Here is a 15,441-nt window from a genome sequence, read left to right as displayed (position 1 = left end):
GACTCTTCATCCCCAACTGAGCATTCTTTGACACAAAGCTTGGCTCCTCAATGGTTCTCAGGAATAAGAAACTTCCTGTTCAGCAGAAGTAAAACAGATATTGTTAAACAGCAGGAATATATTTATGCAAAACACTTAGCTTCAAAAATGGAAGAAATTCCACCTCTGGTGTGTCTGCTGGCAGTCTTCACCTGTTCACTGTTTCTTCTCCTCAGTTCTTAAGTAACTGTTGGAATTTAAAAAGTCTGTAGAGGAATTCCCAATGTTTGCCCACCACAGATTACACAGCCCATGTCTGGTGGTTTTCGGTCTGGTCCTTAATTGCTTTATGAAGCCTCCCTTTGAACCACTGGTTACCTCTTCTCTACTTCACCTGTCCATGAAGACAGCCTTCTTGGTGGCCATTACTTTTGCCTGCAGCCTGAGAAATGGGAGCTTTTATGGCAGATCCTCCTTTTACAGTATTTTTCAAGGGAAAAGTTTCATTACAACCAAACCTGACGTTTTTGTATTGTCTCAAAGTATTGTCTGAATTCCATGTTAACAAAGTTATTCATCTTCCAGTTATTTTGCTGAAGCCATGCTAGACTCCGGGAGAAAGCTACCCTACATACTTTGCATGTCAGAAGGCATTAGCCTTCTATGTGGATAGAACCAAACTATTTAGAAAATCTTCCAGACTCTTTGTTTCATTTACGGACAGATCCAAAGGATCCAGAATCTCCACTCAGAGAGACTTAAGGTAGATGAGGCTTGGTTATGGTTATAAGGCTACAAAATCCAACCTTCTTGTGGTTATAGGCCATTCTACACGGTCCCTACCTCAATGGCATTATTGAAAAATGTTCCAGTTGCTGAAATTTGCAAAGCTGCAACCTGGACCTCCGTACATACTTTGTCCAAACTTTGGTTCATGTTTCCAGATTGATGCTATGGTTGACAATGCTGTTCTGTCTTCAGTTTTATAACTAATTCGAAGCCCCCTCACCCTTCTGAGAATACTGCTTGAAAGTCACCTGAAGTGGAGTACCCATAGGAGGGACACTACTCAAAGAGGAGGAGAGGTTACTGACTTTGTGCAGTAACTAGAGCTCTTTATGGTGTGTCCCCATATGGGTTCTCCAATACCTTCCCTCCTTCCCCTCTGCTTTGGAGTTTTCTCTCACAGGACTTCACAGTAGAGAAGGAACTGAGGGTGGTTCACTTGAGCAGCTATCTATATCTTCGATACTGGGCACGAGGATGTCTGGAGCACGTACACAGGCTGAACAGGCAGTGCTACCAGAAATCTCTAATCAAAGGCAAATCAGGCTCATGTGTACCTGAAGGGACATACATCTAGAAGAACTCTAGTTACTGCACAAGGTAAGTAACCTCTCCTTACATCTTGGAATTCTGTGTACCACACATGTCTCATAAATACATTTACCACTTCAGATATTATTGAAAAGGTAACTCTTTTGCTGGTGCAAATATACTTATTAAATTCCCTCAAATTCAGTACAAATGCTCCCCACAGCATGCAATCTGTCCTTTCCTGTAAGTATTTGCAATGGGAAATCATGACATATATCATAAATCATACATTCTCATGTGTATGAGTATAAACACATCCATTGAAAATATTAAGACAAATCAGGGACTCCTAAGTAAACACCAAATACATGTATCTTGCACCGAGGACCTCTGTAGCGGTAGAGAGGAGCCATCCCCAACAAGTACAGAGAAAAGTAGTTCTTCCCCTGTACTGTACTGCTGGAGGTTTTGTCCAGTGTATCTACATAATTTGAGACTCACTGATCATGTCCTTTCTGTTGATGGTTTGGAGAGGATCCTGCTGCATTCAGGGATTTAAGCTATCCGGTGAAGTCTCTCTGCAACCTGCCTTCATGGAGCCATGGTGGTTCTGCTGTGTTTGGGGCCTTCCAGGTATATCGGACTTGGGCAGGATTTATCTCAAATAGTTTTCTGCATCTTGAAAATGGATTCTGGCAGTGCAGAATTATAAATAGCTATATATCATAACTGCCAGATAATGTACTTACTTTGTTGCAGAAACTGACTTTCTATTACTCTAGGAAAGCCCAAGGATCTTGTGGTCACATGGATCAGGATTTCTCAATATTATCTCTTTGGGCAGTTGTAGCAGTAATCTGCATTGATAGTGAGCATCAAGATATCTCAAGAAAGATATCTGGACATCTCAGTGTACTTGCAATAGAGAATATTCTTTTTTTAAACACCTTATGCCAATTCAGTTTCTTCTGAAAATATGTAATCTGGTGAATATCATTAACTCACACAGCAAATAGTAAGGGATGAACAGAGACAGCACTCTAGATAGAAAATTGTAGAAATATACACAACTTTTGAAGCTGCATTTTTCTTTTTAAGTACTCTTATTTTTTTAATAAGATAATGTTTAAAGAATATCAATGCTGTGTATTTCTGATTTTATCCCTTCTCTAAAATACATAAAAATGTCTTCTAAATTCACGTCACTTCAATGTATTGCTTAATAGAAGTAATGCACAGTCATGAAGAGGAGACTATAAACTGTTATTTATTGATTAGGAAAGATTACCTTAACCTAATGTTTATTTTGTTTGTTTTAGGCAGTAGAAGAGCTGTTCAACCTCATGCAGCTATTTGTAGCTCAGAGGCCAGATATGAGAGAAGAGGAGATAGAAGACATAAAGCAATTTAAGAAAACAACTATAAGCTGTTATCTGCGCTGCTTGGATGGACGGTCTTGTTGGACTACTTTAATAAGGTATTTCAGAACTGAAATATTAGTGAGGCAGCTTAATCCTGTTGGTTAAAAAAAAATGCACTTTTTAGAATTTGACATACCATAAATTATTTTTCAGTGTATCTTACTTTTTTATGTACACTTCTTTTTGAAAAAAGCTATGATACTGTCTTTAAGTCACATACAAAACAGTAAAGTTATATATAATTTGTCTTTGAAATACTGAAATTATCTCTTTATATGTATATATAAACCTGTCATTCATGAAAATAATAATTTAATTTATAAGTTCCCACATCCATGGAACTAAATAAATATAATAAATATCAGCAATTTAAAAAAAATAAATTTATTGTTATTCAAAACAAAATGTTACAAAGCCATAACAAAGCGGTATCATTAAAGTATTTTCTCTGCCATAAAGCCTAGAAATTCAGTAGTAAGGCTGAAATTTCATTCTTTTCTGTATCTTAACCTACCATATTTTGCCTAAGCTGGTGAATGTGTGTGACAGCTCACTCACCCTTGCAAAATTGTAAGGCACAAGCAACGTAGAAATAGTGGCTTTGGGGTAGAGTTTCTGCTTTATCTGAGGTTTTTTTATACATCACATCTACAAAGAGCTTAAAGTTCTTAGGAGCACCTTTTTGAAATTTTAGCCCCATGTTGAATATCTGAAAGTAGTGATTTTTTTTTCCATTTTATTTATGGATGTGACCATAAAATGGCTGAGTCACATAGGTCACCTCACTGAGAGTGTAAACCCAGGTATGGATGAGTTGGAATGCTCTTGTGAGAAGAGAAAATATCCTTTACCCCCAGGAAGGCACATACATAGTCATCTGTCTTAGCATGCAAGCAGATACTCTGCATAATTGGATGCTCAAACTTAGTTGTATTTGTGTGTAATTATTATTTTTCATAAATTTCTGGTGTAATGCTTTATTTTCCATGGAAAATGCCCTGGAAACCATTGTTTGAGTGAAAGAAACAGTAGCACATAGAAGCTGTATGTATAAGCTGATGTAGGAGGGAACATGTGTTAATGAGTAAAAGAGGGGAGTTTAATATATAGTGAGAACAAGAACTAGTCCCTGAATTCTTTTAAAACTCAGTACCATTTTTAGTGTACAGTTGCACCCTTAATTTGAGTGCTCAGTTCAACTGGCCAGGCAAAATCCTTTATTTTTAGTTATACTGTATGCTTAAATTGCTCTTACAGAAATATTTCTACTCATTTGCATACTCAAATGTGTGCTTAATTGCATCCTACTGTGCACTTAAAATGCATTCTTTGAAAAGTTTAAACCTTCATCTTTGAATGGATAGTATTCCTTAGGTTTTTAATACTTTGAAGTCATTATTTGTTAAAACATCTTCATAGAAAATGTTCATAAAACATTTTTTGAAGAGATGTTAATTTTTGTTTTAAAAAGATGGAAGTTGGTACTACTTCCATCAGAGCAGATAGATTTAAAAGTATGTCTGGCATGACTAGAAACACTTCTAAACTAATAAAATGAAAGGACTGATGGTAATAATTATTTATTTCATTTTCTCCTGATCTGTATTCATGCCTCAAAATACAATTTCACTAATGCTGAATTTAATTATTTTAAGGCATTGTGAGAATTATGAAAAGCTGGTATCTTAAGCATGGGTTTTTTCAGTGTTTAAACATTTATTTCTTTTCTAGTGCCTTCAGAATATTATTAGAATCTGATGAAGACAGACTTCTTGTTGTGTTTAATAGAGGCTTAATCCTGATGACTGAGGTAAATATTTCATTGTCATTTAATTCAAATGAGCATTTTCCTTTCCCATTGACTCATCACCTCAGAGAATGGTATCTCATCACTTCTTTATTGATAAATATGCTTACTTTAAGTATTTTTTAAATACAGTATCATCCATTTTAAAACTACCTAAAAAGTGGGGGAGGGACTGATTAAATCCTAGGATACTTATAAAACTAGACATCTTAAAGTGCTCATCGTTAGCTAGTTGATCTCAGAAGTTTGAATTTCCCAGCGATGACTATTAATAGCAAAAGCTATATAAAAAAAGATGGATTTATAAAAACCTGTACAAACCTTTTTTTCTTAAGAAATCACAAAATCAAAACTCTGCAATTCTACAGTAAAACCAGCTTAAATTTTTAAAACTGATATAAAACTATTAAACCTGTTAAACTATATTTGCTCTGAAATTTTTGCTGGTTGCCTTTTGTCTCTTAGAAATGTTTAGATGTCAGAAATTTAGGCTAATAAATTTATGAATCATACTTGGCTTTATGGGTTTTTTTGGCACAACACATTACAAAGCTGTGTCTAGATATAAAGCATAACTAGTTTTGTTGCTTAACAGCAAGGTTCACCTTCTGATTGAAGGGTGCTAGTCATGGATAATTAGTTTCATGCAGAAGGGCTAGCACTGGACCCAATCCAACTCCATTAAAGGCAGTGGAAGTTGGATACGGCTACAGTGTGATATAAGCAATGTCTTTTCAAAGCTGCTCTTTAGCTTGTAACTACTGTATTATATTCTAGACCACATGCTGTCACTTGTCTGCTAAAGGCGTTTTTATATGTTAAATGAACAGCAGTAAGAACCTACCACATTAACAGAATAGATTTCCTCACTGCAAAGGGTTGACAGTGTGTCCTTAATCTTCCTCCTGGTATAAATATAGATTATAATTAAGGATTTTCATTATTTTGTGAGGGAGATCAATATATATAGTGTTTTCTTATCTGTTGGAGGTTTGAAATATAACTAGCATTCTGTCAGAATAAATATCTTCTCTAATACCTTCTCAGTGAAAATCCTTGCAGTATTGGGCATTGCCAGAAATATGAGTTGCCTTTACCTCTACAATTTCTTTATAAGTCTAAAGTCCCTAGAAGATGCTTCTTTTAGAGCCATAGTAATAATTTAGCTGACACAGAATTCTATATCATATGTCTCTAAGCAATGCACAGAAACTTAACTAAAATATATGATTTATTCTGTAACCATTGTTCTCTGAAATACATACATCCAAGTCTTTTTTCCATGCCTCCTTAATAGCAAGCCTCCTTCTTTCCCATGACTCCTTAACAATATCTAGACAAATTGATTGAGATTAAAGATTTCTAAATTCTTAGTGTTTTTGTCTATACTTGATTCTTTGGGTTTTAGGGCATGTCTACACTGCCGCAGCAGCAGACATCAATGCAGCGGCATCAGTTGAACGGGTCTATATAGACCTGCTTAGTTGATGGGAGCGCACTCTCCCATTGACTCAATTAGTCCACCACCCCGAAAGGCGGAAGGTAACGTCAGCAGGAGACACTCTCCTGTTGACGTAGTGTCATGAAAATGCCACGCTGCATAGATGTAAGTATGTTGACGTTATGTAACTAGCATATCTCTCATCAGCTCAGCGCGGCAGTGTAAACCAGGCCTTCAACTGCTACGTATGCAGGCTTAGTAATTGCCTTGAGCCAAAGGTGTTTAGCTTATGCATTTTACAAACTGCACAGGCTATGCATACAGATTGCATTCACCTTGACACAAAGCTCTTCATTTTACAGATTTTATAAATCATGCTGGATGTGTTTGCAAAGCTTTTCTGTTTCCTGAATCAGACTAGTTTGCCTGTGCGTGCAGAGTTTTTCTGTTTTTCAATAGCGTTTACAAACTCATTTTCCACTGGCACAAAATGAGAAATTTCAGATTGCTATTGTGTTGGCCACGTTAGAGGAGTGGGATAAAAATCAACCTTATAACCAAAAGTCTAAATCACGGACAGACTACCATCTCTCCATAATACCAAAACACTGTACTAGGGTAGGAAATGATATTAAGGCATTACTTAAAATTACTTCCTTTTGAGAATCATTTGTTCTTAGTTAACTAACTGTTCATTATTTGGACAATCTACTGTATGTACTGAATTCTTCTTTGAGTAATTTTATAACTGGTAGCATCTATCACAAAACATTTTGATACATCTTTTAGTGGCAGTAAAATAAATATAAAAGTAGTATCTGTAGGATTAAATTAGAAATCATAATAAATTGTAATTTGTTAGTATAAAGTTTTACTTTCATTTTTGTAGTCCTTTAACACATTGCACATGATGTACCATGAGGCCACAGCTTGTCATGTGACTGGTGACCTGGTGGAACTTTTGTCAATATTCCTTTCGGTCCTTAAGTCAACACGTCCGTATCTTCAGAGAAAAGGTTTGGTAATGATTTTCTTTTATGGAAATTAAAGGCTTTTGTTTGTTTGAACTAAATAATTTTCATGGACAAAAGTTCTTTCATAGTTTGTCTTGTTGCTATGTAACCTTTGGGAATCATCATATCTTTTTCTAGACAGTACCAGTGAATAAATTAATAAAATTTTAAAGTGTTAAACTGTATCTAAAAATAAATAATATAGTTTTGGCAGCAGTAGACTGGTGACAAGTCTTAGGTTTTTAACTTGATTAAGATCATGTTTATAAAATTGGTACAGTGATTGTTTTAATTGCTCCAGGTTGACATTCTCTACCTTACTTCAGGAATTAAAAGTTGTCAAGAAGTTGGATGACAAATAATTTAACATGTTTTTGTATTTGCAGATGTGAAGCAAGCTCTAATCCAGTGGCAGGAGCGAATTGAATTTGCCCATAAGCTCTTAACTTTGCTAAATTCTTACAGTCCTTCAGAACTTAGAAATGCTTGCATTGGTAAGTTATATTAATATTACTGCAGTCAGGTTAAATGTGCTGTACATTGGATTTGTTAATTTTTTGACAATTTTGATAATTATTGTTTGTTTTTATTTTCTCAAGAATTTTACTAATCCTGTATATCAAAGATAAAATTAATATTTAGGATTTGTTAGGCATCATTTTAAATGCCCAGTTATTCATCTAACTTGTTTAAAAGCCAGGAGCCTGATTCTGTTCTCGCTTACACTAGTATAAATCAGGAATAACTATTGAAATCAGTGGATTTACTGTAGCGTTAGTAAGATCACAATCAAGTCTCAGATCTTTAATTTAGCATCCACAGGGTAACTACATTAATACTAATAGTGGAAAAACTCATTCATTGTGAAGCACAGAAACCTCATTACTCTCAGTAAGACATTCTTGTGTCCATTTTTATACCCTGTTTACTGAAAAATTACAACTATAAAAATAAAAAGGCATGTTAAATAGCTTTTAAAAGTACAAGGCTATGATGTTTTTTGCTTCTTCACTCCTGATGGGGTGTTTAACTTATAGGAATGGACATCATACCAAGAAAGTCTTGTCTCCTTGTATTTGCAGTCTTCTTCTGAAGGGCTTTTATCTTATTTTTTTAAGGAGTAGAATCTGCATTTTTTTTCTTGTTTCTGAAGGCCTAACACACTGTCCAAATTAAACCTATTTTTTAATGTAATTTATATGCCTTTTCCCGTTATTTTGAGTGCCCTTGTCATTGTCCTCCTGCCTGCTGCTGGTTGTCATTTTCCAGGCGTCAGACCTGATATGGTAAAGAAGAAGCAAAGAGGGTAATTTTCTTGAGCTTCTACTTCCTACAATTTGACACCCCTCTTATTGGCTGATAAGGGCAAGTTGATATAACACTGATCAGTTTTTTTTTCTAGTGGAAAAGGTGAAGGGAACCTTCATTAATTCAGGTGTTTTCACTTTAAATTTTGTTCACAGTAAAGCCTGCCTCCACAATGTGCACTAGTAGAAGTAATACCAAACAGATCAGATTTGCAAATGCATGAGGCATAAGTCATGTTTATACCTAAGAAATAACTTTGTGTAACAGTAAAACCAACTTCTCATTTGTAGATGTCCTCAAGGAGCTTGTGCTTTTAAGTCCTCACGATTTCCTGCACACTCTGGTTCCATTTCTGCAGCACAACCATTGTACATACCACCACAGTAATATCCCAAGTATGTATTTCTAATTGTTGTATTTTACAGTTGAATTTCACTACGACTGATCTTAGTGTGCATTGAGGGGCTGCTAGTGTTGACCTTTTAAATTTATCATTATTTTATCCTAATTTACACTATAGTGTCTCTTGGACCTTATTTTCCATGTCGTGAAAATCTGAAATTAATAGGAGGGAAAAGTAATATCCGTCCTCCTCGTCCTGAACTCAATATGTGCCTCTTGCCTACAATGGTGGAAGCCAGCAAGGTATGTACATATATGGACATAGAGGGGAAACCTATTTTCCTGTCAGTGGCATTACATAATTAGCAATTTAAAAAAAAAAAAAAAAAGCATAATTGTGAGTGCTTTCAAAATGATGCCTTGTACAATGTGTTTACCAACTAACTTACTGTGTAAGCAAATTTTTAAAAACTGTATTTATGTAATTTAAGATTATCCTCAGTAGGTTTTGAATTATGTGGTGGTGCCTGTACCCAAAATGATGTAATATTATGGATTTCCATTACAAATATTTATATAGAATGTGATCCCATATTTTATAAAGAATAATTCTTTAGCCAGTTTTAAAAGAAGTCTATAAAATTGCACCGACCATCTTTCTTGCTCATATTTTTGCATATGCATTTTTCATCTGTGTGTTTTTGCATGAAATTGTGTTTGTATGCATGGTGCTTAGATTTCTAACTGTCTGGTCTGTACATGCCAGTGTTTGAGCATATAAATCCAAAAATTTGGATGCAGAAAATATATTGAAGACTTTGGCATGTTTATCTGTAAACTGACTCTAAAGTAAATGTTGACTTTTGCAGACAGATATTAATCTGGTTATTGATATGCCATTTAAAAACTGAAAAGTAGTATTTTATGCATTTAAATGTATGTACACTGATCTAGAAATTAGCATCTAATTTTATTCACATTACATCTATTTTGAGTTAGTCTTGGAAATTCTCATCAATTTTTACAGCAGTATATTATTAAATTTGTAGAAAACTTATGTCTCTTAATAAGCTTATTAACTGATTTTTTAGGTATGTCACGTAGTTGCTAAGTTGCTTAATAAGCTTAATCTTTTTATAAATGAAATCTTTTTAAATCTTCAGGGTAAAGATGATGTTTATGATCGTATGCTTCTGGACTACTTCTTTTCATACCATCAGTTCATCCATCTATTATGTCGAGTTGCAATCAACTGTGAAAAGTTTACTGAAACTTTAGTTAAGATGAGTAAGTATGGGAGTTAAACAGTAAATCCTACCTAAACGGACTTCCTGAGCCATTGAGATGTTTTGTAGTGGTAATTATGAGATACCTATGCTCTTATTTTTTTACAATATAATTCAATATATTGATATTCAATAGAATTTAGGCTTCAAAATGCCTAAATCCTTTTGAAAATGGGATTTAGGCTCCTGAATCAGGAATGCATTGCAAACCTTACTCTTGGGGGAATTCTGCACCACTATGCATGCACAGAATTTATGTCCCCCTCTGATTTCTTTGCTTCCCTGTAGAAAAATGACTTTCTGATGGGGAAGCAAAAGGAAGCTGCAAGAGCAGTCACGCGCCCCTCCACAGCAGCACGGACACATCATTTTGGGAGTCCAGAGCAGCCAGTGGAGAGAGAAATCCTGGCTGGTAGCTCATACCTTGCGCCAGGCTCAGCTGGTAGTCCCAGCTGGGCTGGGGGCAGGGGAGGATGGGACTTTCTTTTCCCCTGCAAGAAGCAACTAGGGCTGGGGCTAGATCAGACCTACCTCCAGAAACCTGCCCCGGCTGCAGGAAGCTCCACACTCCCTCCCTTCCAACCCCCTGCTTCCTGCCCCTATCGCTCCTCAGCTAGAGAGGCAAGGATCATTGTACGGGGAGCTGCTCCCCGTCTGCCCAACTCCTGTGCATCCTGACCCCCCCCACATCTAAATCCGCATCCCCCCTGCAGACAGAGCCCCCACGCATCCAGACCCCCCCCCCACCAACCCACCTCCCTCCACCAGGACTTCTCCCCCACCCCCCACTTAGCTCCGCCCTCCTGCATCTGGATCCCCACCCCTGCACCAGACCACCCCCCACTGAACCCCCTGCACTTGATCCTCCATCCTGACGAGCCACCCCCACTGAACCTGGACCACCCAGATGAGTCCCCCGGACTCTCACCCCACTGAGCCCCAACTAGCTGCACCCAGACCCCCACCCCACCAAGCCCCACCCCCCCAGCACCCCACCCCCACTGAACTCCACACACGCAGACTCCTCCCCCGCACCCGGCCCCGTCGCCCCCCACCTATACCTTCCCTGTTGAGCCCCAGCCATCTTTACCTGGATCCTCCCTGCAGTGCACCCAGAACCCCCAGCTAGCTCTTGTGCATCCAGATCCCAGCCAGTTCGCTCCCCCCCAACTTGCCCACACCCAGATTACCCCACACAGAACCCTCCCATTCCACATCTGGATCCTCCCACACTAAGCTTCTTCGCACTTGGATCTTCCCAAGCTGAACCTGCCTGTCCACATCTGGTGTGCCTGATGCAGAGGGGCAGCGCCCCCAAATGTTTCTGAGGCAGGCCTGGCCCTTGTGCTGTGTCAGGATGTGGTGCAGCCTCACCACGGTCCCAGGGGGGCACCTGCAGAGTGATCTCCCACCTCGATAGAGCCAGTGGCCTGTGCTCCAAACTGCCATGTTGAAACCTCCACATTTATTTGTTGACAAATAAAATTTGAAGAATTTTGCAGAATTTTAAAATATTGTGGGCTAAATATTTTTTTTTTTTTTTTGGTGCCAAATTTTTATTTGTTTGGTACAGAATTCCCTAAGGAGCAAAAGCTGAGGACAGCAATATATAAATACCTTCAAAAATCTGGGCCTTAATCCTCAGTTTTGCTGAGACTGCTAACAAGTGTGCCAATTAGTGCCACCTCTGACAGTTTCTGAGATGTGGACGCCTCATCTGTGCAGTAATAGCTAAATTGAGACGACCAGTTCATTTTACATAAGCAACCAAACAGGCAACAGAGAGCACCAACTCTGTCACTCTAGACCTGGGCTTGATTCCAGTTCGTGAGTTAGGACCTGACCACACTATAACTTTTAGCTGAGTTTGTACTCAGTTAGTGAAAATGGTTTGTACCTGCACATGTGGCAGCTGTTTCACCCTTGCCAGAAGCCTAGACTAGTCTTTCAATAACCATTTCACTACGTTATTTTTTTTAATTGTGCCTGTCTAACCAGTTCAGCAATCATCCTTCATCCCAGCACTCTCTGTATAGGACATCCTAACTTGAATTGCCCCACTTAGAGATAGTGCTCTGTGTGCACATCTTCTGGAATTGCTACTCAGATTTTCCCAGAATACAATATGGTTAGGTACCATGATAGGTGGAGATGCACAAACCTGGTTTTGATGTCAGAAAAGTTTCTGTGTAACTGGGTAAGATCCGTATCTCTGTTTGATTACAAAATTATGGAGGTAGTGTGGATTGGCTTTTACAAGTAAGAGTTCCTTAAACCATTGATTCAACCATCCATTCATTCTTTGTTCAAGCCATGAACCACATAGCAAAATTACTGTTTAGTGTGGGATTTTTCTGCTGTATCAAGAATGTATATCCTTTGCTTTTGATAAATCTGTCATCTAACCACCATTTCATTAGGTTTATCTAGATGAAGTTGTGGCTTCAAGTGAAGATGAAGCTTAGAAAATTTCAAATCTGTTTGTTGTGCTCATGCTGCTTTGTTTTTCAAAATAAAATATGAAAACTGATAAATTGTTCCAGATAAAGAATTAAAAGAAAACATACTGAGATCAAATGCTACATTTTAGATTTAGCAGGGTAAAAATATAGAACTAAGTCCTGTTCTGTAGACTAACTGTACTATAAAAACCATTGTTGATGCTAGGCTATTTTGGTCATATGTAATTGGTTTAGGATATAGTCCTCTGAATTTTTATGGTGCTTCAAAACTGTTCGGGTTAAAAAATAAATGTACTCTACAAAGATCAGTTTTAGGTAGTTCTTTATGTCAGCAGTTTTGTTTTCTCTTAAAATTTCAGGTGTCCTAGTTGCTTATGAAGGTTTACCACTTCATCTTGCATTGTTTCCCAAACTTTGGACTGAACTATGCCAGACTCAGGTAAAACTTAAATGGGTTTGAGAGCTAATTGAACAAGAATATTTACAAGGGGTGACAACTGTAAATGCTTTAAAGCTAGTTACTTTTTAATCAGTAATTCATAAGACTCATTACTAATTAAATTCAGTACACTGTTTAAATATACTGGATGTTGTTAATTTGTTCACAACTTTGACATTTTTAAGATGAAATTTTAACAAAATTAGTAATACCTTGTGTTTGCATTGTGACTTTCATCCTGAAGGATCTAAAAAAAAAAAAAAAGCTAACTGATATGTAGTCCCTGTATAGCTCTGATCCTGCAAACAGTTATGTATGTTAATAACTCTACACACGTGCATAAATATTAGTAGGCTTTATCCACTATTGAAATCCAACCATTTCAGAGGGTATCACAATGAAAAGTACAATATAGATATAATAAATCTCATCTGTAGAGCTAGAATCGAATTTTTTCATAGCATACAACTATTTCACCCAGCAGTTTAGGATAGGGAGTGAGGAATACCTTATCTAGTTGCAAGTGCAGGAGGAATTTAGATAATTAGAATATACTTGCCTAAGTTAAAATTTGGCCAGGACACCCATTAGCACTCCTGCGCTTATGTGAAAACAACTACAAACTTTTTTCAAAAAAAGTTTTAAAAAATTAAATCACCCTTGGTTACTTGTCAAGTTGCAGGCTTAAAGAGATGTATATGACCAAGTTCTAAAACCATAAAAATATATGGTTTATAATGGAAATCATGACACAGCGTTAACACTAATAGCACAATGGCTGCGTATTCCCACTTGGGGGATATGGTACGTCTGGCGTTTAAGCTGTAGAATTTTTCTAGGGAGCATTGTCTTTTGGGACCACTCACTCCCCTCCCTCCCTTGCAAAGCATGCCAGGGTGTAAAAGATGGAGTGGACCCAGCTCTTCCTTTTTTAACCACTGAAGGTGCAGCAAGCTTAAATCACACCTAATGTCTTCAGTACTTTTCTTGGCAGGTTGTTTTTTTGTTTGGTTGGTTTTTTGTCTTTTGGGCCTATTTTCTTTCTAGTTAGATTAACAGTTAGTTAGCAGTCTTTTTCAATCAGAAAAATAAAGAAACAACAATATGGCAAGGCTGTAGGCAAACTGCTATCTTCTAAGGTGACATTGGCATTATATCCGTCCTTTTCATGCGACAAAACCCAGCTCTGTTATATCACTCCAACTAGCCACAAGTATCCACAAGATGCTTTGCTTTTAAAGCAGCATTAAAAAAAGTGAGAACACTGCTATCCTGTCCTTTTCCATCTCAGATGCCAAATCATTCATGCAATAACATTTATATCTAGACTTTGGTCTACAGACAGCTCCTTATCAGTGTAACTGGTGATACCTTTTTTCCAGGCCTTTGTTTGGCCTCCAAAAGATTGATCACAAAAGGAAACATGCATTATTGATGCTACTTACAGGGCCACTTACATCTCAGGTTGTTTTGAGATCCAGAAGGTAAAGATAACACATGTTCATCAGGAAATTCCTTTCTTGCTTCCCTTACTATAGACAGTGATATTTCCAGATGGAATAAGATGATTGTCTTGTTCTCAACCCTTTTATAGCTTGTGGTCACTGTTGGAAATGAAAGCTTCCACTTTAGGGTCTGGAGTTGAAAGCGATTTGTCTAGCCTGTAAGACTTTCTCCCATTGATCAAGACCAGAGACTCATCTGCCAAAAGTACAAATGTCTTACTTAGGTGTCCGCTTGGTATTATATAAAGGGAAAGTTCAGACTAGGCCTGTTCATTATCAAGCACAACACTCATTGTCTCCAGCTCTACTTTGAGGCCAGACAAAGCCCAGTATCACTGACAAAATCCATATCTCAGCTGGAGTCAGGAATTCGACTGCATGTTTCCTCTAGTTCCATTGCTTCAGGAGATCTGTCTGCAGATCAGATGAGACTCAGCCAAGATGTTGCAATAGCCATAATAGAATCTTGGAAGTTTAGTTCAACCTTCTTATGTCTGATGTTAGCATCACTTTCCAGATTACTAGATCTTTGTGTTTCGGTTAGATTAAGAATCTCCACCTGATCCTGAATTGTCAAGGGCTAGCACCCTGACTTCTATGTTTTTTAACATTCCTGGACCATGTTACGTATTCTTCTAAGTGGAAGGGGCTGTGATTTCAGCTTCTGCCCTCAGATGCTCAGGACAATGGGTCTTACTCACTTTGCAATACCCTAATTTATTGAAGGATTGCTCCATGTACCCATAGGGTTACTTATTGCTTTACCTTCATGACTGCATTAAGGCATAGTTTCTCAACCTGTGGTATGCGTACCCTTGGGGGTATGCGAGATACAGGCAGGGGGTACGCAGCAAAAAACCCATTGAAGGGAAGCAGGCAGCAGCCGGCTTCTGGGGGAGGCAGGACACCAGGCAGCAGCTGCCGTCTTTTTGGGAAGCCGGGTGGCAGCCGCCCACGTCCCAGCCAGTCCCAGCTCCCAGGTGGGAGCCTGACAGCAGCTTCCTGCGCCCTGCGAGCTGGGCTCGCAGCTGGATGGCTACCACCTGTGCCCTGGCTTTGAACCGAGAGACAGCCTCCCGCGCCCTGGCTTGAAGATGGGCAGCAGCTGCCTGCCGCCTGTC

The 15,441-nt window shown here is 38.0% G+C and overlaps 1 protein-coding gene across 1 annotated transcript in view; it reads left to right on the top strand.

Annotated features, from left to right (window-relative positions):
* The window catches only part of USP34 (ubiquitin specific peptidase 34), a 244,205-nt gene that overhangs the window by 217,295 nt on the left and 11,469 nt on the right, over positions 1-15,441 (top strand). The window contains exons 69-76 of the mRNA XM_067565207.1: positions 2,616-2,773; positions 4,449-4,527; positions 6,855-6,981; positions 7,365-7,472; positions 8,577-8,681; positions 8,807-8,931; positions 9,792-9,915; positions 12,736-12,815. Coding sequence (XP_067421308.1) covers positions 2,616-2,773; positions 4,449-4,527; positions 6,855-6,981; positions 7,365-7,472; positions 8,577-8,681; positions 8,807-8,931; positions 9,792-9,915; positions 12,736-12,815 — 906 coding nt within the window. The remainder of the gene's footprint in view (positions 1-2,615; positions 2,774-4,448; positions 4,528-6,854; positions 6,982-7,364; positions 7,473-8,576; positions 8,682-8,806; positions 8,932-9,791; positions 9,916-12,735; positions 12,816-15,441) is intronic.

The sequence above is a fragment of the Emydura macquarii genome, unplaced genomic scaffold (assembly GCF_026122565.2).
Source record: "Emydura macquarii macquarii isolate MOO-44397 ecotype Brisbane River unplaced genomic scaffold, CSIRO-AGI_Emac_v2 contig_2676, whole genome shotgun sequence".
NCBI classification, from domain to species: domain Eukaryota; kingdom Metazoa; phylum Chordata; order Testudines; family Chelidae; genus Emydura; species Emydura macquarii.
The sequence above is the reverse complement of the archived record's forward strand: the minus strand, read 5'-3'. Positions and strand labels throughout refer to the sequence as shown.